The sequence below is a fragment of the Ochotona princeps genome, chromosome 5, assembly GCF_030435755.1.
Source record: "Ochotona princeps isolate mOchPri1 chromosome 5, mOchPri1.hap1, whole genome shotgun sequence".
NCBI lineage: Eukaryota > Metazoa > Chordata > Mammalia > Lagomorpha > Ochotonidae > Ochotona > Ochotona princeps.
Window position 1 is genome coordinate 71,665,943 of NC_080836.1, and position 23,457 is coordinate 71,689,399.

At 38.7% G+C, this 23,457-nt stretch overlaps 1 protein-coding gene across 1 annotated transcript in view; it reads right to left on the reverse strand.

Moving 5' to 3' along the window:
• The window catches only part of DNAH7 (dynein axonemal heavy chain 7), a 253,007-nt gene that overhangs the window by 167,469 nt on the left and 62,081 nt on the right, over positions 1 to 23,457 (reverse strand). The window contains exons 19-22 of the mRNA XM_058664751.1: positions 21,519 to 21,705; positions 7,245 to 7,438; positions 5,567 to 5,765; positions 1,837 to 1,977 (exon numbers count right to left, since the gene is read on the reverse strand). Of these exons, the coding sequence (XP_058520734.1) occupies positions 1,837 to 1,977; positions 5,567 to 5,765; positions 7,245 to 7,438; positions 21,519 to 21,705 (721 nt within the window). The remainder of the gene's footprint in view (positions 1 to 1,836; positions 1,978 to 5,566; positions 5,766 to 7,244; positions 7,439 to 21,518; positions 21,706 to 23,457) is intronic.

The following is a 23,457-nucleotide window of genomic DNA, read 5'->3' on the forward strand; positions in this document are numbered from 1 at the left end:
CAAAGAAACTTTGAGGTATTCCCAGATCAGATTCCCGCATGTTCCAGCAAGCACCGGGCCCGGCGCGGTCCATCGCCACAATCAGCTGGTGGTTGCAATTGCTGGGTTGGTTCTGTTCTCAGTCCCCACTTGCACTGGAACCAAGGATGTTGCAGTCCAGTCTGGTTGTGCCCAGCACACACTCGACTCTTTCATCAACCAGTGGGGGCTGCAGCCCAGTCAGGGCGACCCACAATAACCGCCACCAGGCCCGCCCCCCACCCTGGCCTGCCAGTATGCATAGCAGACTAGTCCAGTCTGTCCCGCTTCCCATTTGGCTCCAGTACCTGTCAATGGGCAGTGAAGCTTAGTTCCCTCCAACCAACTCAACTATCCAGCCCTCACGGATATTGCTGAGTGCCTCTCCGTCTAGCCACCCCAGCCCCCGTTCTAGCTTTCATGCCCTCCCGCGGGAGTAGTGACCCAAGAGGGGGAACCCCACCACTTCCCTCTTGGGTCTCTCTCAGCCCCGGTTTATGATCTCTTTGGGTGGTTCTGTGGTTTGACTTGACAGAATTAGCCCCCAGTGCCAGCTTCTGCCAGCTGTCTGCAGTTAAGCCCAAACAACGTTCACCCACTCCAATTTATGCTAGAACCGGAAGGAATAATCAGCCCAACCTGGCTTTTCCCTGATCTAGTCCACATGCGGCACACAGGTGTTGCAGCCCTGCCCAGTCTGGTCTGTCCCCATCCCAGCCCACACTATCCAGTGAGAGTAGCTGTCCGGGGAGGGGACCAGCCCCTCCATCCCCCCGCTGGCTCTGCCCTCTCCCTTCCTGGTTCTCACGCGTGTTGGTTGGGTGCTGCATTCAAATCCAGTACAGGTAATCTCACCCTGGCATTCCATATCATGCACTTGTTTTTGTCGCGACCAAACCTGGCCCGACCCACTCTCTCTCCTCTGGTGTTCGGGTTTGCCAGTGGATGACATGAACTGATTCAGCCTGGTCCGCCCCGACCCATGCCAAATGTATGCCAGTGGGAAACTTTCCATGGCCCATTCTGGGATGTTTCCTATCATACTTCTTGCGCTTATTTTGCACATACCAGGGGGTCCATGAGCCAGCCCTTCTCAGTTCACCTTCTGTCCTAGCAGGAACAGTGGCTTTTCATGGCTGGCTTTCACCCCACTCTGGTTCCCATTGCTGCATGTCTCAGCCCAGCCATGGCTCGTCCATACCCATGTATAGCTCACACTTGGCTCAGTAGGGGATTTACAGCTCAGTCTTTAAACACACCAGAGGGTGCCATGGTCTAGTTGGGGAAAACCCCCAACAGCCAGCACATGATGTATGTCCATCCTGCATCCCACCTGATTCTTCTGCCCACCCTCTGGTGCTGCAACTTTGTTCAGTCCAACTCATTTCCAGATCTGCCCTACATGTACACTAACAGGTGCTGCTGCCTTGAACAGTCTGGCTCAGTCTTAGCCCTGGCTCTCGTGTTCACCAGCACAAGCACCACATTTAAACTCAGGGAATTTGGCAGAAATACAAAAAATCATCTTATTTTCCCACATTTACCAGGCTGTTCCCTCCAGACCATTTCCCCACTGTGATAAATGATAAAGTCGGTTTGATGGTTTGGAGGCCAGAACACAGGAATGGAGATTACAGGAGGCTGCATTTGTCTTGGTTAGCTACATTGGTGACCAAGCTGTGCGTGGAGGTTGGTGAGTGGCAGCCTGTAAGTGAAGAGACAAGTCCAGTTCCTGGCTTCAGCCTGACCCAGACCTGGCTGTTGTAGCCTATTATGGAGTGAATCAGCTGAGAAAACTGGGAGTAAGAAAAGCCTTACCTCTAGCCCTTTTGGAATTGCTGTTTGTACTTCTGTTGTCCAAAAGGTCTGTGATACACACAGCACAGTCTGTCCAGGCCAATCTCTTACCCAGTTAATTCGTTCATTTTTTGTATAGGCGAGAATTGCCTCTCCAATTACCTAGCAGAAACAGAAATTGCTAAAGAAGAACAGGGTCTTGGATCAGCTATATAACAAAGAGCTAAACTCCTAAATGAAATCCATACTACTCATACATTTACAACATGTTTAGCCAGTTGTGAAAGACTCAATTAAAACACATGGTTAAACAATTAATTCATATACTTGTGAGTAAAAAAAATAAATTACATGATATGTTATTTTGTAGATACATTATCAAATTATGTGAATCACATTATGACAAATATCCATTTAGTTCTATTTAGCTAAGGCTATCCTAGGCATATTTGGATTAAACAAGCATATATTATTGTAACTGCAAAACATAAATTCAAATAATTCTTAACTTATAGCCATTAAGTAAATTAAAGATGATGATTTCATCTTAATTCAATGTGATCTCTACTCAGCAATGCACATGTGTGGGTTTTTTTTCCAAACAAGAGTTGGTTTTATTTAACTACAGAACCTTTCTAAAAATATATACACATAAAATAAAGACAAAACACATCTCAAATTTGTAATCTGCCTGCATGTCTTGATTCCACAAGATGTATGCCAGGCTACAAAACTGTTACGTAGTTCAGTCTTTAATAGTACTAGATTGGGAGGTTTCTGTTTCTCTCTCTGTCTCTGTTTCTCCTCCCTCTGTAACTCTGCCTTTCTAATCTCAGGGAATTCTGAGCAAGCCTAAAAGCTGAGTTGCATTACTGACACTAGAGTAGTGCTTGTCTTTTCACATCTTTCTACATCTTTTCATTCTTAACATTCCCTCTGGAGTTTGCAGAGTCGTCCTCAGGGTCAGGCTGCCATCACTCTGAAGCCTTCTGCTGTTTCACCTTGACCCACAGGAGGACAGCATCTTCTTCCTTTTGTAATGCACCCTGTCATCATGCAAATCTCTCAGGTCCCCACTGGCCTCCATGTACCTATCTTGCATGGTCTGAGTGTGGTGGTAGCAAATGGTACAGTCCCGGAGCGTGGACTTGGCCATGATGTTCATGAACCATTTCTTCCCATGGCTGTTACAGAATTGTCTTCCATTTTTTCTCCGCTGTAGCACCTCAAATGAAAACACTGATAGGAATTGAAGCAACTCCTGCCTTGCATGGCTGAATGTGTGTACTCTTACCCTCAACCAGGAGCAAGTGTGTATACCACACTCAACCACATGCATGGCCTGAGTGTATGCACACACTCAGCATGTGCATGAGCACACAGGCACACTCAGGCAGATGTCACAAGCCCTTCAAGGATACTCCTGTGCTGCTGACCTCACTCCCTGTCAGTCTTAGAGTCTGATACCCCAGGGGATGATAGCAGGGAGGGATGTGCAACTCATTCAGAGAGTGATGGACTCTGATGGATTGTAAAGTCAGGTAGTCCAATTTTGTTCTTTGTTACATGTGTTTTAACTCTGGTCCATGTACCCTGACAGATATCTTTACTGAGCTGCTATCCCTACCTTTTTAGACCAGCTATCAATGGGAAAAAGCTATTAAACAAATTATTTAAAAATAAAAATCAGTGGGAGGTGATATATATTTCAATGCTTGAATTTCAGAAATGACTGCCAAGATTAGATTTTTCTGACCAACATATAAGAATACCTTCATTCTAAATTTTTAGTCTATGTAGGAGATGTATAAGAACTGACAAAGTTAAAGAGAAGAGTATTGCCCTACTGACAATAAAAGAAAATTTTTAAAGCCAGAAGTAGTCACATAAAGGGCAGGTGAATATTAGGCAACTGCGGGATGGAAGAAATAGAGAAAAAAGTAGAAGGCTCGGCAGAGATATACCAAGAACATGCAGCAAATATGTGTTCTGGAAGATCACTGTGGAAAAAAATCAGAAATCAAAATCTAATCACAAAAGGCATTTCTACACAGGTAGATAGGAGAAAAATGATTATATAAAGTTCCACTCTGTTGCCATTATTACATTCCTCTGTGTATGTGTGTGTATGCCTTCCAAGAAAGAAAAATAGCACATAAACATGCATTTCCTATTTGTTGTATTCATCTTGATTTACTTGCATATTTTCTCAACAACAACTTTATATGTGAACATTTTTGGAAGATATTTATCTTCCACACAATCTTGTACTGCATTGTAATCCTCTGAAACAGCAGCCAAAATATTTTCTCTAAACTTTAATAAAATATTAAAAGGATACTTCATGTATACAGGAGTGCTCAAAATAATGACTTATCACTGCATACTACATCAAATAGCAACCCACAGACTCCAAGTTGATGCTGCTACGTAGTGGTCAAAGAGGAAGTCATTTCACTGCGAACTGCCACATCAATTGTCATGCTTCTTGTTACACTAATCAAGACCTATGAAAACTGATCCTTGTGGGCACAGTTTCTATATATGAGAAATCATTATCATAGAACAGATAATTCAGCCTAATCACATTCATCAAAATTTATTTTACAGTAGTAGAGAGAAAAATGGGAAACTGCCCAAAAGATTCCACATTTACTGGGAAATATTAGGCAGGCAAGCATTAAAACTATATTTAAGAAGAGAAACGAACATTAGGCCACATAGTAACATCAAACACCTAGATTCCAATTAATTTTGCCAAAAAAATATAGAAGAATCTGAAAGATTAATTAGCCAATTAATTATACTCCCCTCATAATTCCTGGCTCAATCACGAATCTTATTCTTGATGAAGAACTCATATCACATCATAGTGAAAAAAACAGTGGGGCAGACATTAGGTGTAGCTGCTAACAGAGCAATTAAGATGCACATGTACTGCATCATAGTGCTGACTTCAACACAGAGCTGCAATTCCTGTCTCTGGCTTCCTGCATATGCAGATCCTGAGAGACAGCATGATGGCTCAGTAATCTTTGGGTTACTACTACCCATGGAAGAGAACCAGGTTGAGTTTCTAGCTCTGCACTTTGTCTTGGCCTAGTCCTGGCCATCGTATTCTGAGGAGTGAACTAGGGCATACAAAATCTGTATATGTAAGTCTGTGTGAACTCTCTGTATCTCAATAAATTTTTAAAAAGAATGTAACTTTTTTTTCTTTTAAATGAATTTCAATATTCAATCTGTATTTGTTAGCACAACTTGAAATTTTCTAACAACAATAATTTAAAATTACAGTATGTTTTATATGAATTAGAAACCGCTAATTGTAGGGAGTATATATTATTTTCTAGCATTTTGGTAGGTATCTTACATATACATAGGGCAAAACAATTTATACATGTTAAGGAGATTAATGTGAACCTGTAAATAGGTGCTTCTAGTGCAAGACTAAAAATTGACCAGTAGATTAAAATGGTTCTATCAAAGATGAAAGCATTAGCATTTACTGACAATAAAACAGACATACAACACTAACACCCTAAGTTTTCTGTGATACAGATGGTACTTTTCTCACTACAAAATTACTATCATAGAGATATCCTGCCTTCAAGTTATCTATTATCTTTGAGTGGATAATTTGTAATTCAATTTCTATCTAAATAACAGTGCATTTACCAATGACTGGTTTATAACAAGATTAGCACAGAATCATCTTTCCTAAAAAGTAATAACAAATATAATCAGCTACCTTGTGGATGGAGTTAATCATAATTCTTTCTAGTTCAACCAACCACTTCTCCACTTGACCTCTGGCTTTGGCTGTTGAAATGGTCTCTACAAGTTCCACAACTTCTCCTTCACTACTCTTCATGTGAGTAATGTCTAAGGTTTCTGTAAATTCTACCTTTGCAATTCCTTCGAAACATTTCTTCAAGTGAGGTTGCACCCTATTAGGGAAAAATATATATGTTTAAGAGAGTAATAAAAGGAAAATAATTCCTAAAAGCCACAGTTTTATGCATTAATCTTAACATTCATAAATGTGTTCTAAATATTAGGCTCATGCTAGAGGTTGCTTGGGATGAAGTACTGAGCATAGACCAAAAACACAAACATGAAAAAAAGACAATTTTTCTGACATGGATTATAGACTTCAATGGGAGGTCAGCATTAATGGAATAATTACAAAAGGACATGCAAAAATACCATAAGAATAAGAGTTAAGGAAGAGACACATCAATGAGGCTTTGTTTTCATCACGATAAACAGAAAATTGCTAAAAGTTAAATAAGGAGTTAATCAATCTCAACTAACAGATAAATACGTTAACTGAAAGAATCTTCAAATGCACAAAAGTAGTCATTTCAACTGGAATCTTCAGAGAGGTCTTCAAAGTTATGGGCTAGGTTTATTGCCTTAAGTGCTATAGACTTTACTAAATCAACTGCGTTGACATTACTCAACTGCTGCTCTATTCAACATAATACAGATGGACTATTGGCCCCCTCATTTTGGCACATTACCAGCAACCAGTAGCATTCATCTTTTAGGTAGGTAAAAAGAGATACAGCATAAAAGCTCAAATGGAAATCTGAAAGTGAATTTATAGTTTCATCTGAATTACTTGTTTCTTACTTTGAAACCACAGATGTAAAGGTCATGAATTAACAAGTATCTACGTGCTGTCTCCTATGTATTAGATGATCCTCTAAAGACCAGGGAGTTAGTGGAAACAAAAGAAGCACTTGCCATGACAGAACTTGTCTCTGCTAGAGGAAGAAAAGTAGTACACTAACAAGAAAATCACTGGGCATGCCAGATGTTAACAAATATGGAAAAGAAAAATAAGGAAGACCTAAGTTCAGGAAAGATGGCTAGCAAGCGTTAGAGGGGCTGCTGTTTTAAACATGATTATCAAGGAAGGCCTCCGTGAATGGCAGATGTTGGAGCAGGTTTCCATAAAGTCCTATAGGAGGTAAAGGAAGAGGGCATGTGGGCACTTGGGGCACGGAGCATGGAACACTGAGTCGGTGGGCTGCCTTTTTACGTCAGAGTTGGAAGAAGGCTGGTGAATTGGAAGAAGAGCAAGAAGATGACTCATGAGAGATGAACACAAAGGAAGAACTATCTGTCACTGCAAGAGATGGTGAATTTTTATGCTGAACGTGATGCACAAGAGCCATGTGTTCAAAGAACTGTAACATAACAGAAGATAAGAAATCCATTTTATAAGGTCATACATATGGGAAAATACTACTCACTGATATCACTTACTTTTTAAACAATGGTACCAAAGTTGGTGATATTAAGGGTATTATTAAGAAAAATTATTACATAAATATGATTACATATATCTATTGATGTCCCATCTTTTCAGAACTTAAAGCAGATAAAAGTAGCCATCACAGTCCATGTAAATTACTTACCTAGTTGGATCTTTAGTCTCAGACAGGATTTCAAGAAGTTCATCATTGGACAAGAAAAAGAATCTGGGGAAGAAGAGGCGTTTCTTTTCCAAATATTCATTAAGCCCTTTAAGGATGAGTTCTAATAGTTCATTAGATTTTTTCAGTCTTTCCAGCATTCTTTCAATAGTTACAACTGTCAAAACATGTTTATTCTAAAATACAAAAAGAAAACAATCAACTCAAGAACATCATGTATTAAAACATAACAAAGTATATTCGAAGTTAGACATGTTTAGTCAAACAAGCATCATGTAAATTTTAAAATGAAAATTTATTTTTAAAAATAATCTTACAGGCCCAGCACAGTAGCCTAGCAGCTAAAGTCCTCACCTTGCATATGATAGGATCCCATATGGGCACCAGTTCTAATTCTGGCTACTCCACTTTCCATCCAGCTTCTTGCTTGTCGCCTGGGAAAGCAGTTGAGGACTGCTGAAAGCCTTGGACCCTGCACCTGTGTGGGAAACCTGGAAGAGGCTCCCGGCTCCGGGCTTCAGGTTAGCTCAGCTCTGGCTGTTGCAGCCAACTGGGGAAAAACCAGCGGACAGAAGATCTTCCTCTCTGTCTCCCTGACTTTCTGATAAAAAAAAAATAATAATCTTTCAAATTCTAAATCCACCCAGTCTGTTTTAGTATGTAAAGTCAAGGCCGGCGTTGTGATACAGCACATTCATGCTGCTTACAATGACAACACAATGCCAGCACTTCCACGTGGACACCAGTTTGAGACCCGGATTCTTCACTTTCCATCCAGCGCCCTGCTAAAGCACCTGGGAAAGCAGCAGCAGATGACCCAAGTGCTTGGGGCCCTGCTCATGGAGGAGATCTAGGAGAACCTCTGGGCTCTGGGATTTTGCCTAGCACAGCCGCAGTCACTGCAGCCATTTGGGCAGTCACCCAGCATATGGAAGATCTCTCTCTCTCTCTAACTGCTTTTTAAGTAAATACATTTTTTAAAAACTATGAAAAAGGCATGTATATTTGGCCTTTGGCTGTCTTGTTCACAATTTCTAATTTGGGGGCCTGGCAGCATGGCCTAGCGGCATAAGTCCTCGCCTTGAACGTGCCGCGATCCCATATGGGCGCCGGTTCTAATCCCTGCAGCTCCACTTCCCATCCAGCTCCCTGCTTGTGGCCTGGGAAAGCAGGCGAGGACGGCCCAAAGCTTTGGGACCCTGCACCCGCGTGGGAGACCTGGAAGAAGTTCCTGGTTCCCGGCTTTGGATTGGCGCAGCACTGGCCCGTTGCGACTCACTTGGGGAGTGAATCATCGGATGGAAGATCTTCCTCTCTGTCTCTGCTCCTCTCTGTATATCCGGCTTTCTGATAAAAATGCATAAATCTTTAAAAAAAAAACAATTTCTAATTTGGAAAGTAGAAGTAGAAAAATAATATAGAGAAGGTGGAAGAAAGAATGCTATGTAACAGAAAGATAAGGAAAGAAAATAGAATGATGACATGATCTTTTTATTTTTCCTTTAAGGGAAAAGTATTCTAGTTATTCATCATCATCATTATCAATAATAACAAAATAATAATACCTGCTTACAACTATGGACAAAAAAAAGAGGCTAAGGTGTTTTCTATAAAGGCCTCATTTTGTAAACAACTGTCCTTGGAACTACATGGTAACACTGCTTGAGGAAGAACTCAAGTTCAATGTGTGCTCTTTCTCAACTCCCTGCAGCCTAAAATTTTCCACTTTTAAGGCTTAGAGTTCTGAAAATGTCACTGTGAATGTTTGCTTTAAAGTGATACAAATACAATCAACTATTTTAGAAATAGCTTTTATGCTGCATGATTCAAAATAAGAACTCTGACCAAAACCTGAGCTTAAGAACTCATATTTAAAAGAAAAAAACAAATGAACCTAACCAATCTCACTAAGCATCTAGTCAGAAACCATTGAATTTCTAATAGCTACTAGCCTTGAAAAGGCAGTAGAAGATGAGCGAAGCACACGGAGCCCCAGAAAAGTTCCTGGCTTCTGGCTTGGGCCAAGGTGTGCGACCCGTACAGGGAATAACATATGGAAGATCTTTATCTCTCTCTTTGTCATTGATTCTCAAATAATTAAATACATATATAATTCAGATATAATTGAAATGAACTTCTTTTTACTTTTTACTGTACTGTTCATGTTACCTGGGCCTATTTTTGGTTTTATACTACCAAACTCAGTGTTCACCACTGAAAAAGAAAACTTCTGTATCAAATAAACATAAAAGTGTTAAAAAGAATTGCTAAAACACAGTAATACAGATTTCAGTCGCCATACGAAAAAACATATTTCACGACTGTGAACCTGAATTTACTATTAATATCTGCATACATTTTAGAAAACTTAGAAGAAATAAAAAATAAAGAGCTTTTATTTGCATTAAAAACTATGCTTTAATTTTGACATTAGCTACTCAAACTTATTTTTGGTATCCCATATAATCTAGAAGCACAATTAAAGAAATCAACTAGCTTTTATTTGTTTCATAAGAATTTTATTCAACTGCAGAGGTCTCTAAAGTATTTTTTTTTGTTATTGTACATTGGAATCTGACTAAATCTGCTATAACTTTTCTGCTTTGTTTCAAATTATCCTAACACCTTTTGTAAACACAGTAACTTGATCAAGGAATAAAGTAATTATCACTAATGCTTGTTTTGTCAGTAAAATGGGAATATATAAAATATTTAATATGACTAGATAAACTTATCTTTAAAGCCATAAAAATTTTACACAGCATTTTATTATCCTTCCTAACAGTTTTATGTTTCAAACAGACATTAAACACACACTGCATGATAAGAACTCAGGTCATAATTTACATGTGCAATTCATCCAATCAAGGATAGAGACAGACTGCTACATATCTAAATGCAAAGACCAAAACTGTTCTTAGAGTGCCACCTTCTGGAAAAGTATGCTTTTCTTTGCTGGAAAAAAAATATACATATACAAACATAATCTGAAATGTTGCTAATAAATTTGAAAAGCTCTTTTCACAAATCAGCATTATCTGTTCTATTCTCAGCAAAGAATTTCTTTCAGTCTGTTGTTCCAGCTACAAGATTCAAAAGGTTTAAAAAATTAGTTAAAAAGCCAGGTCATATCTCCCTTATACATACAATCACCAAGACAAGAACAACTACAAACAAATCAGAAACTCTGGAAATACTTAGGCATTCAAGCAAAATTTTTCAGTCATTAAATTCTGAGGTCAAACCCATTTAACTAGGCAGATCAATGACTCTGAACCAAATAAACTACTCCCAAGTGAATGCAGGCAATTATAATCTATGCACCTTGTGACTGGAAACTCCTTTCTCTCTTTCTAGTAAGAAGATCACATTAGAAACTGTTTCAGCTAAACGAAGGACCCTAAAATCATTTTCTGTCCCATACTCTGCTCCTCGGTAACTGGTGGCCTTGTGTGATTATATGCCTGATAGGAATCTTTTTTCTTCGAAACAGAGAAAAAGTCCTCAATGCTAGCAGAGGACCAAATCATATAACATTTTTTAAGTAAGTAATACGATGCTTGCGATACAAACCCTTAAAGCTACTCTGTTCACTTTCTCTTCTCTTCATCAAGAGAGAAGAAAATGAGAGAGAGAGAGAGAGAGAGAGAGAGAGAGAGAGAGAGAGAAAGAGAGAGAGAAGTGCTGAGTGATTGAGGGAAGGTGAAAATGTGTCACCTACATCACTCCATCAGTTTTATGGAGTTGAACATTTTATAACCCTCCATCCCTCACAGAAGATATTTATCACAGTAAAACTGTGCAGAGTAGGCATCCCAGGAATACTTGTTAAACGCTTGAGTGAATGTAGAATGAATGAATCCTGTAGACATGCAGAGACACACAGGGAACCTACGGCTCTCCAGGCTGAACTGGGCTGGTACTTGGCTACTGTCTGAAGACATAATAACATGTTAGAACAAGAAGCTACTGGAAACTTGAAACTTTAGTTCCTTGACATTTCTGTCTTCTGGAAGGGAAGAAAGGAATTTATAACTCACATTTTATGGCTAACGGAAGATTTTACAACTTTCATGTTTGCTTCTCTTTACTTTTTCTGCTTCACCAGCATCCCTAATCTCATCAACTCAAATGACAATCACCAGTTTATTGACATTTCTTAGCCAAATGATTATGATATCAAGGGCTTGAAAGTTCATTTTTGCTGGATTACTACTGCCACAGAGTTCATGGAAAACAGTTTTGTATACTTAGTGAAATTGAATTTAGGTCTGTTCACGAAGTTTTTGAAAGCAAAAACTTCCTACTCAGAAATCTCTAGGCAAGAGAAAACAACTAAGAACCTCACTACATATTTTGTACTAAGGAAAGAAGTGTGGGCCGACTGAGTAGAATTTTAAACCCCCTTAAACTTTAAAGGTTTTTTTGTTTTGCTTTGTTTAGTTTGTTTTTGTTTTTTTTTTTTAACCTCATGAGCAATTCTTATTTCTCAAAGCCCACTTACCTAAAACTGAATTTTCAGAATGTTTTTCACAATAAATGAAGAATTTTCAGAACTTAGAATCCAAGAACTGTTCTTAATTATTAATTTTTCATTTTAAGAGAGTTTTGAGGTTCTGCTACATGTCAGTCACTGTAAGTGCTTATGTGACTAGAGCAAAAAAAAACTGACAATATCCCAGTCTCCACAAGGGAGACAATAACCAACATCACCATTCATAAATTACATATTAAGTCAAGCAAGGATAGATGATACTCTGCTGGCTCTGTCTTCAGACCAGAGAGGGTATACCTAAGAAGCCGCTGAACTTGACGGGACAATAAGATGCTGGACTCTATGTTTGGTATACGCTTGCAATGGGGAAATCTCAACTGAACTTGAGCTGTGGTTATGCAACAAGGTGGAGGAATCCACCATGGTGGGAGGGTTTGGGGAGGGGTGGGGAGAACCCGGGTGTCTATGTAACTGTGTCACATAATACAATGTAATTACTGAAGTTAAATAATAAATAATTAAAAAAAAAAAAAGAAAAATAAAGAAGGAAAGAAAAAGGAGATAAGAAGTGCCAAGAAAGGCAAGCACAGGTTAATTTCAAGTGGGGTACTCCACTGAGAAGGACTTCAAGGCAGCAGATACTCAGAGGTCCAGCCATCTAGGCAGGAGGTTCAGCTGCTGCAAAGGGCCTGGAAGGTGTGTTTGATGTGTGCAACTGAAAGATGAAGGAAGCCAGAATAAACAAACGGGATAGTTATAAGGACAGAGAGGCAAAAAAGCTGGAGGGAATAGGTCAAGTACTTCTTGTTCGACGAAACCACTGAAATGTCCCCACACAGAACTCGCCTCTGCACACCAACAGTAATCTAGGTAAACAGCCATTGCCAGATTCCAACAGGCAAAGCCAGATGCTGACAATTGTTGTGGTTAGCTTATCAAATGAACTGGTGAAAAGCATATCGCTCCCTAATTCCCAGACTTACGTAGTCAGCCAATGGAAGAAACCACATGTTTGGAACTGTTGGGGAACATATAACATGCATATTTTAGAACTTCTCCCAAAATAAGAAGTTTAACCGAAAAAAAAAAACACCCTTAGAAAGATCCTAATTTAGCAGAGATATCAAATATAAGGATAAACATTGCACCTTATAGAGCAAATTTTTTTTTTCAGCAGGCATTTTTTTTTAATTATTTATTATTTAACTTCAGTAATTACATTGTATTATGTGACACAGTTACATAGACACCCGGGTTCTCCCCACCCCTCCCCAAACCCTCCCACCATGGTGTACTCCTCCACCTTGTTGCATAACCACAGCTCAAGTTCAGTTGAGATTTCCCCATTGCAAGCGTATACCAAACATAGAGTCCAGCATCTTATTGTCCCGTCAAGTTCAACGGCTTCTTAGGTATACCCTCTCTGGTCTGATGACAGAGCCAGCAGAGTATCATCCCAGTCAATTGAAAGCTCCAACATACCATCAGCAAAAATTTACATCATTATGGAATTAATTGACATAGTAATGAGTAACCAATATGTTAAAAGTAAATGCGGGTTCCCAGCCACCTTCTGTGACCACCTCACCTATACTTCAATTTTAGTTTATACACAACATATAACATTCAAAACATAACATGTTATACATAACATCATAGAGCAAATTTTAAAGTAATTACATATCAATGAAACTACTAAAATGTAGACTTAAAATATCTCAAAAAAGAAAGACAGAGGGAGCCCAGAGCAATAGCCTAGTGTATAAGGTCATTGCCTTGCGCACACCAGGATCCCATATGGGCGCTGGTTCTAATACTGGCAGACCTGCTTCCTGTCCAGCTCCCTGCTGGTGGCCTGGGAAAGGTTTCGAGGACAGCCCAAAACCATGGGACCCTGAACCTGCGTGGGAGACCCAGAAGACGCTCCGATCTCCTGGCTTCAGATCAACTCAGCTCCAACTGTGGTGGCTACCTGGGGAGTGAATCAGCACTTGGAAGATCTTCCGCTCTGTCTGTCCTCCTCTCTGTTATCTGCCTTTCCAATAAAAATTAATAAATCTTAAAAAAAAAGACAAAGCGGAAAGGGGTTGGGAGAAGCAGAAAATCTCATTATATTCTCAGAATTGCATCTATGAACTATATTGAATGTGCTAAAAATTAAATTTTAAAAGTATTTTTTAATTTACAAGAAACTTTGCCTGAAACTCAAAACTATTATCTTCCCTGAGCTCTAGTGAATGAACCTTCAATATGACCCATTTCAGTTTCACAAATTCAGTGTTCACTGTAGGGCCTGTAAATCTCACATGTGTCAATCAGACACTTCTTTTCCTGGTAATCTGAATTCTTTGGCATAAGCAACACTATGGGGAAACTTGACAATGGATATGTTGCTTAGGAAATCGATGAGTGACAGTGATGGCCAAAGAGTGTGTGAGCAAAAATACTCATCGGATACAGACAAGTTACTCTTCCCATTCATCCTGAACAAGGACAATGCATTCAATGCCTAGAACATGGTTACTGGATCCCTCCCAGTATGGTACTGGGTCAGAAGCACTACATTTCTAATGATTTCTGCTATTGGCAGAATTATAGATCAGTAGTCTGTGACGGTGAATCTTCCCATAATTTCCCTCTCTGCCATCATGACTTCTTTGTTTATAGCCAGGGTGACAACACGTCCAAGTTTGATGAAGGAATTCAGATTTATATCTGATTTCCTGTATAAATTACCCATTGCTGCAACTGTCAAGAGTTCTCCAGTATGAGCAATATATTGCGTAAGTTTTCTAGTCCATAGCTTGCTGTCTACACACTGGCATTTGCTGGTTGACATTCACCAAATAGATCAACTGGCCAACCATGTAATTAAATGCCTCCTTTTGCAACGGTTCTTTTTATCAGGAATTCTCATGGAACATTAACACGCTCACCTTAGAATCTATTCTGTGATCTCTTCTGTATTTCTCCCTTTAGTCTTTTTCTTTCCATGCTTTCAACCTGTTTCTTCTAAGTTATTAATTATTCAGGGAAATTATTTTCTACTAACCATCATCAGTGTAGATTCAAGAAAGATGAAAAACAAAACTAATTACTCACTGAGGTTGTGAGTAATCTTCTACTCACTAGAAACTTCCCTTCCTTCTGTTCTTTTAAGACCATCCCTAGCTAGGGCTGTAACTTCTACCTCTACATAGTACACTCACATACCTTGTAAACATTTTAAAGCCAATCTCCAATTTCTTTAAACCATGTTAAGTATCTTCTATCATTTCAATCTCATTGAAACAGGCCATCATAAAGCAGTTTGGTCAACAAGGCAAATAAAATAGTACCACCCACACCTCTTTGATTAGCACTTCACAATCAATTTCTGGAAGATGCATTCATCATCAACAAATCTGACACGTCTAACTTATCTTATTTTCTCCCTGGAAAGCAGCATCACAAAACATGTGACTCATATTTCTACAGACAGCTGCCAATGCATCCACCAAAGGAAGCTCTACAGAGTATGAGGGTCAGGGCACTAGGAGTCAATCAAATGCCTTCAAATGACTCCATTGCCAGTTCTTACCATCCCATTCCCTCAGTGAACAATCTACCTTTCACATAATTTTAGGCTGGGCAGAGCAGGATGCTGGCCTGAGGTGAAGTGAAGATGGATGGATCATCCAGGCCTTATCTCCTCAGCAATGTTGGGAATAATGCCCTACAGGAACCATTCAGGCCTTGTCTCAGCCCACTACCATGAGTACTTCACACTACAGATCAGTTACTACACTCACTCGCATGAACAAACTGAGGAGCTGTTGCCTTCTCCCATCCCCCATGTGCCCAGTGCTCTGCACCCTGGGAGCCATTTCCCTTATGTCGTCACCATCGCCATTTGGAAGCAGTCCCAGGTATCTCCCATCAGCGAACAGGACTTCAAACTCTTCTCTGTGACTAATAAAACTCTGCCTGAACTAAAAGCCTCTTCTCATTCTCTCTCTCTTTCTCTCAATCACCGCTGAACCTAGCAATAATATATCTGGGAAGGCTAAGGATGAACTACATTGCAACGTGGCCCCTCATTAATCAAACTCATTTACGCTTTCTGGTTTATGTCAAACTTGCAGGCATGAGAAACGAAAGGGTCTGTGAGAAAAACCACAGAATTTCCTTAGTTTTCTACCACATCTTTTGTACTGAATTTAAAACTACGAATTACGTCATTTTTTAATTGTGTCAGAACTTTTGGACAAATTGAATCTTATACTTAGAACTCCTACCATACTGATGCAGTCCAGCAGCAATCTGGTACTGAAAAGACTTGGCTATAAATGAGACTGTTCCAGAAGACCAAGAGAATTCATGAATTTTGTATCGCATGCCAGCTACTACCAGTGTCCTTTTTTCAAATGATGACTTTATTGTTCTAAATTTAACTCGATTAATTCAAGTCCATCCTTGAGGTTCTGAGCATTCATTCAGGTTCATTAGGGAAACCCTCCAGGGATATTAAGCAAAAATGGATTCAACAGGGAATGAATGAATAACAAAATCTTGGAACAGTCTTAAGGCACACACTCTAGGCTGGGCTTCCAAAATACCTTTGAGAATACCATGGTACTGGCCTTCTAGGGTTTATTACCTCCATTTTCATCAGGACAAACACACTTTATCATTTGACTACTGAGTTTAAGAAACACAAGAGACCACAAACAGCCAAAGCTATCCTGAAAAAAAAAGAGCTGGAAGAATTATAATTCCAGATGTCAAGACATACTTCCAGGGCCGAGGTTATCAAGTGTTACAGAGATAGAGAAGAAAAGCAATGGAACAGAATAGAAACCCTAGAAGTGAGCCCACACATGTACAGACCACTCATCTTTGACAAGAGAGCCGAAAATAAACCAGGGAAAAAGTTTGTTTTCTTCAACAAATACTGTTGGGACAACTTGGAAGGAGCATGCAGAAGTAAGAAGCAAAGCCCCATTTCTCATTTTATACAAAAAAATCACCTCTAAATGGATCAAGGACCTAAATCTGCACCCAGACACTATCAAACTATCAGAGGAAAACACAGGAACACAATATAAGATAGAGGCATTGGTAAAGACTTCTTAGAAAAGTCACCTGAAGCACAGGCAGTCAAAATAAACAAGGGAGACTACATCAAACTAAAAAGCTTCTGTACAGCAAAGTAAAGAAGCAACAACAGAATGGATGAAAATCCATGCATACCACAAAACAAATAGGAGACTAATATCTAGGATTTGCAAAGAGCTTCAGAAATTCAGAAATGCAAGAGCAAAACAAAAAACCCTGTGAAGAAATGGGTAAAAGAACAAATTCAAATGGCTAACAAACATGTAACAAAATGCTCAGACTCCCCAGCTATCAGGGAAACAGAAATAAAAACCACATTGAGCTTCCATGTAACTCCAATGAGATTGGCCTACATTCAGACCTCTAGTAACACCACTTGCCAGCCTGGATGTAGAGAGAAAGGTACCCTCCTTCACTGTTGGTGGGAGTGTAAGCTAGCACAACCACAACAGAAGTCAGCATGGAGAGTGCTAAGAGAACTGAAAATTGATCCGTCATATGACCCATCTATACCATTCCTGGGAATATATCCAAAGGAAATGAAATCCGCATATTAAAAAGTGATGTATAATCCTATATTTATAGGAGCACAATCTACAATAGCAAAGACATGGAAACAACCTATATGCCTGTCCAAAGAGGAGTGGATAGAGAAACTGTGGTACATTTACCCTAAGGAATACTACTCAGCCATTAAAAAGAATAGAATTCTACCATTTTCAACGAAATGGTCCCAACTAGAGATAATTATGCTCAATGAAATAAGTCAATCCCAAAAGGAAGTCCTGATCAACGACTTTAAGTAAAGGAGATTGTCCTAGATAATTTGGATGGTCCTCACTCAAGTTAATTGAAGGTCTTAAGAGCACAGCTGAGGTACACCTGAAGGACACTACATGTATCCTGTGAGCAGAAGTCTCCACTGTGTCAGAGTTCCAGCATGTCCTTCTTAGTGCATGCCTCGCTTTAGATTTCAGGTTTGCCCAGCCAGTCTCCATGTAATGTAGCCAAGTGTTTGAAATAAACTGTATAACATACACATTTAACGATGAATATGTATATTAACATGTGAGTAGTATATATTAGTAATTAATGTTACACACATTGTTCCATATTAAGGGGAATATATATATATATAAATATTTCTTGTGTATTTCTTTGGATTACATGGAATTAATGTATTCCCCATTCTCTAAACATCTTCTTTAAGCTAGTGCTGTTTAGATTAAGTAATACATTTTGCTTTATGAAGTAATAGAACAGGATTGTGTATTTTAAGAAATGATTTTAGAACTGATTATTTTTACCTTAAAAAAGAACTATGATTGTGGCTATAATTTGGGGATCAGAATGCAGGATCAATAAGGTGTCTCTCAACACCCATAGAACTGGTGGGTAGACAGTGATAGCGTATAGGAAAGAAAAAGAAGTTCTATGCTCATGGTCAGGCTTGATAGCATAAACATTTAAAATGACAAGAAGAGTGCCACAGTTTCACTATTTCCAAATTCCGAATGGGTGCATCTATTTGGTATAATCTAGTTCATCTCCAGAAATTTAGGTAGTAGACAGCCTGGGACTAGCCATCTTTTAGCTTTCAAGCTCACCAGAACAAGGTGAAATCCTTGGTACCCAAGTGATCATATTTATCACAGCAAAAGAAAAAAGATTCCCAATTTTCTGGTCAAGCAGCAGGAAGAATGAGAAGGGGCTGAACTGGAAGGAAAATGGATTAGAGGAGAAATTCAAGACTGCCTTCTTCAGTCTTAAATGGAACACAAAAGATTTGGGCAGAGAGCCACAGTTGGGGGTGAAAGGCAGGAAAGGTGAGCAGAGATTACCCACATCTCTCACCACCATCTGGTGGGTAATTAAATGATTATCACTCATGAATCCTAGGAAAGGCACCTAAAAAAACCATCAGGAAGCTTTCAAGGCTAAAATAAGACAGTTGTGACATCTGTCCCAGCTGGAAGTTGGCTTATTTGCCAGGTGTGCTGATCACACCAGGGCAGAAAAAGAACCATATGAAAAGATAGAAATGGGATTGTCAGGTGAAGCCGAGGTAAGGACCAGGGGTTCAAGATTACCAAGAAATAATGAATTCTGATTTTTTTTCAGTCCTTACTTTTGGGCTATTGAAGGCAGTTGCAATTAATGCTGCAGATTTGTGAAATGCTATAGCATGGGATTGGAGGCAAGTAGCCAAAGGTCAACGCAGAGGCAGCCGTCTCATGGAGGATGACTAAACCTCTGGGGTGCCCTATTGGGATCTTCACCAGTGTACACTAAGCCAATAGGTGCCAAATGGACAAAACCAGCTGTGATAGCTAACATCAGTAAAGGCACAGCACCTGGTCACCCATGACAGGAAGGCACTGACATTCTAGACCTCTGACCAAAAAAAAAAAAAAAAAAAAGCCCACTTTGCAAAACCAGTTACGTTAGGAAATGGGATCTCATTCCCATGGTCTGTCTCTTTCCTTCCTTCTCTCTCTTCCTGTGTCTCTCACTATCCATCCCTCCATCCCTCCATCTTACCTTGTTCTAACACTAAGTGATAAGCACTGAAGGGGAAAATCAGTGCAGGAGAGCAGTCCCCGGCTCTCCCCAACACTGAAACTTCAGGTTCCCATGCATTCCAGGCGGACAGCCTAGACCAGAACACCAACATTGTGAAACAAGTACAGAAAGGAAAAATGCTGTGGATTTTTGGATTACATAGAAAGGCCAAGTAAGGGAACCTCTCCCAGTGAAAAGGGGCGTTGGCCAAGCACAGTTGGTAGCAGATACAAAAGGGTTTATACTGCAAGGAACTAAGACATCTCAATCAAGCCAGTTGTTTTAACAGTAGAAGTTATATTCTATATTTAATCTTTGAGGCTTTTGTTTTAGCAGGGCATATCTACAAAAGAATCTTCACTAGGATCCCTGAAGAAGGAAAATAACTTTTGTTCTGAACAATCAATCCACTGGCCTCCACTACTCAGATGGGCTCATTAGACTTCTGAGAGAACAGAGATTCATGTTTATTTTCAGACCTACAGCGGGTGTGAGCAAAGACTAACCTGAATATTAATACCTTGAAAAGGAGAAATGCAGAGAGTTGAAGAAGAGTTAATAAAGAAAATCAAGTGTTATGGCAAAAGAAAATCAAGGGCCACCCTTCCCTATCCCCACTCCAAAATCTGTTCATTTAGGAACTAGAGCACACAATGCTTTGGTTTTAAAGCAGAATTTTTCTAAGATCAAAAATGTACCTCCTTTATTCATCAATCCCAGCATATTTCCCCCTTTCTAGGTATTTAAATATCCATACAATTACTTAGTAATTAGAATTTTGAAGAATATTTTTTATCAAATATTAACAAATTAATGACACTAAAAACTCAAACATCTACTTTTTGCTTTTTTAATGGGCAAAAAAATTTTCTTCATTTCTACAAAAATAAAACACATACATGTTACATGTGTTTTTTGCATTGTACTAAGCAAACTATATATGGAAGACCAAGTTCGAAAATAAATAATAAATAATTAATTAGAATAAGTGTATTACAAAATGACTAAACATAATTTAAATGTGGAATTAGATACAGTGATTAACCTTACAAAAGCTCTTCAATAAAGATTTGGTTCAAATATTATATAAATAGAAGCAAATTAAATAAAGTTATATTTATCTTCCTGAATATTTTCCTATTAAGTAATACAGCTTATGTTAATACAGCATTCAGGTGATTTCCAAAGCTTAAATAATAAATTTACATATATTTCTATTCAGTGTAGAAAAACTGTAAGATAACATTCATCCTATTTTATTGTGCTTGATCAAAAAATATTGCAGAAAATTATAATTATTTAATGAAGTAACCTAATAATTTTTTGTATTTTAGCCTTCAACAACACAATGTCTTTTGAATTGAAGAAAACTCATGTTTTTCAGTATTATGTTTTTTTTATTAAATTCATCCCTTAATCTAAATTGCAATTTTAGCTCCACAGTATTTATGTATTTTTTTAAACCTCTTTATTGAATTGTGTTTTCATTAAGTGGACTCTAAAGATCTATTTTATCTTGACAACTCATTTGTTTTAAGTCCCTACTGAGGGGAAGTGTTGACCGAGTGGCTGACATGATGACATGTCCCCACTGCAGAGCACCCAGTGGTGTTGTAGCCCATAGTCAGGGAGTCACTCAACAGATGGAAGGCAGCCTGTGCTGAGCACAACGCCCTTCTATCAGCACTCTGCTAAGCTGCTGACAGAGCCAAAGGTTCCTGAAGAGCACTCACCTTTAATAATTAAACTACTGAACCTTAAAGAATAATCAGGACAAAATACCTATATTTGTTTTGGATTTATTGCTCCTTGGTTTTCTAAAATGATAGCTGAAAGAAAAACATATGTGGAAAGTTTAGAATGGCTTACTGGAAACATGTACTTTTTATATGGATTTTTGGTAGGTCAACCAAGCAACTGTAATTTTTTTTTATTAATTACATTGTATTATGTGACACAGTTTTATAGGTACTGGGATTCCCCTACCCCTCCCCTAACCCTCCCCCTATGGTGAATTCCTCCATCTTGTTGCATAACCACAGTTCAAGTTCAGTTGAGATTCTTTCACAAGCAATTGTAATTTTACAATTTTTTTTACTTACTTGTATAACAGTTTTCATTATATCTCTCCATGTTTTATCCACAGCTGTAAACCGTCTGCCTTCCTCAGGCATTTGAGACATAATGTCCGGAGAGCTGAAGATAGGCTCCAAATACAGCCACGTAGCTTGGACCTTGAGCCACTCATCTAGAATCTCCTGGAGCAGCAAGAGCTTGCCTTCCCATTCTCTGTGAAGCAAAACATGGCAACTCACGTCAACAACAAACCAAGCAATGCAGCCACGACAGAGCTCAGAACCACAACTGCATTGTCTTGCATACAGTGTTGTTATTCCAATTCCTTTCCATCTAGTTTCATGCTATGGTAAATTACAAGACTGATCCTACCAAGTCTATTTTAAAAAGTGATATCGATATTTATGCTCATACAGATATACTCACACATGTTAAAGTCCACCTAACTACAAATGGGCTTGTTTCTGTATAAATCAAAACACTACACCTCCCTGAGACCCAGGTCCATGGCTAGAGGGTTTTGAAGACAATTTTCAAAATGCAATTATTTCCTTTATTGTCCCCAAAATGCAGGAGTACTCTGAACTTTGAGTCAATGTAACATACATCCAAGTCATATTCCTTTAATATTTGTTTTAATCCTCTTAATTCTGACACACAAAGACTATCTCCAGGAAAAATTCTAAGATGTAATTGGCATTCAAAGAAAAACCTTCATATTCCTAAATATTCAGAAGGTATACTTAAATTTACAATAGATTATTAGCCTGTTTCTAAATAGGGAGAACATAAATACTGATTTGATTTTCTCAGGAAAGCACACACACTGTTCTAAGATTTCGGTGTGCATTTTACTCCGACATCACAACCACCCTGTGAGGGGAAGTCACTTTAATATTGATGGATGAGGAGACTAATGTGAACCAGGATGAGCTCCAAGCTGGCCCACCCAATAAGTAAAAGAGCCAAGATTTAACCTTGAGAGCTGGATTCACTGGTAATAGAGATAACATATCCATAAACAGTTCTTCATTGATAGCAACAGAACTTGGAAGCGATACCACTTTGTATATTATATATCATGTTCTATAATTTTAGATTATTAAAATATAAATGTGAATAAGAGTTATCCAAGGCATCAGGCATTTTCAAATTTCTTTCTAAAATACTTTTCTGTCATGGTTTACATGTGTATTTGCTTAATTCTGCACAAGAAAACAGGCATGTCTGATCTTTTTCCCTCTATCTACTACAGCATGTCGGATAGAGAAATTTCCCATTGGCTAATGACACTATCTATAGCTACTGAAAATGTACTTAGATATATGACTTTCAGAATAGTTAAAAATTCTTCTATTGAATTTTGAACAATGGAGCAAACTGGAGCCAGCTCCACTGACAGCACACTCCCATTCAGGATAATATACCAGAGGTATACACTTCTAAGAACCTAGCTTTCCCTTGCCATGAAAACTCACGCTAAAAATCATCATCTGATTTACCTGCACTCTCTTTTTTAAAGTAAAATATTAATTGCTTGGTAAAATTTACAAAATGGAAAAACCGATATATCTATGAGAAAAGGCTTTCACTTACTTGTGCCTGATGCTTAAAACTTCAGTTTAAAACTACGTTTTCATACTATGCACCTACTGTCCATCATTCAAGCATATGAGTAGACATTCCAATAGATAAACAAGGATAATCTATGATGAACTAATCAGTACACAAATGCAGCATGACCACAGGAATACACTCTGAGAAGAGTGTGGCTAGGATATTGTTCTTTTGCAAACGTCACAGAAAATACCTAAACAAACTAAGATATATACAATGTCACTAGGTTATATAACCTTACAGGACTACTAAGTACATATAGTTCACCTTTGACCAAAACATCATCATGTGACACATGACTGTATTTGTAAAGTCATATCATTACCTTCAGTTTTGTAGCTCATACAT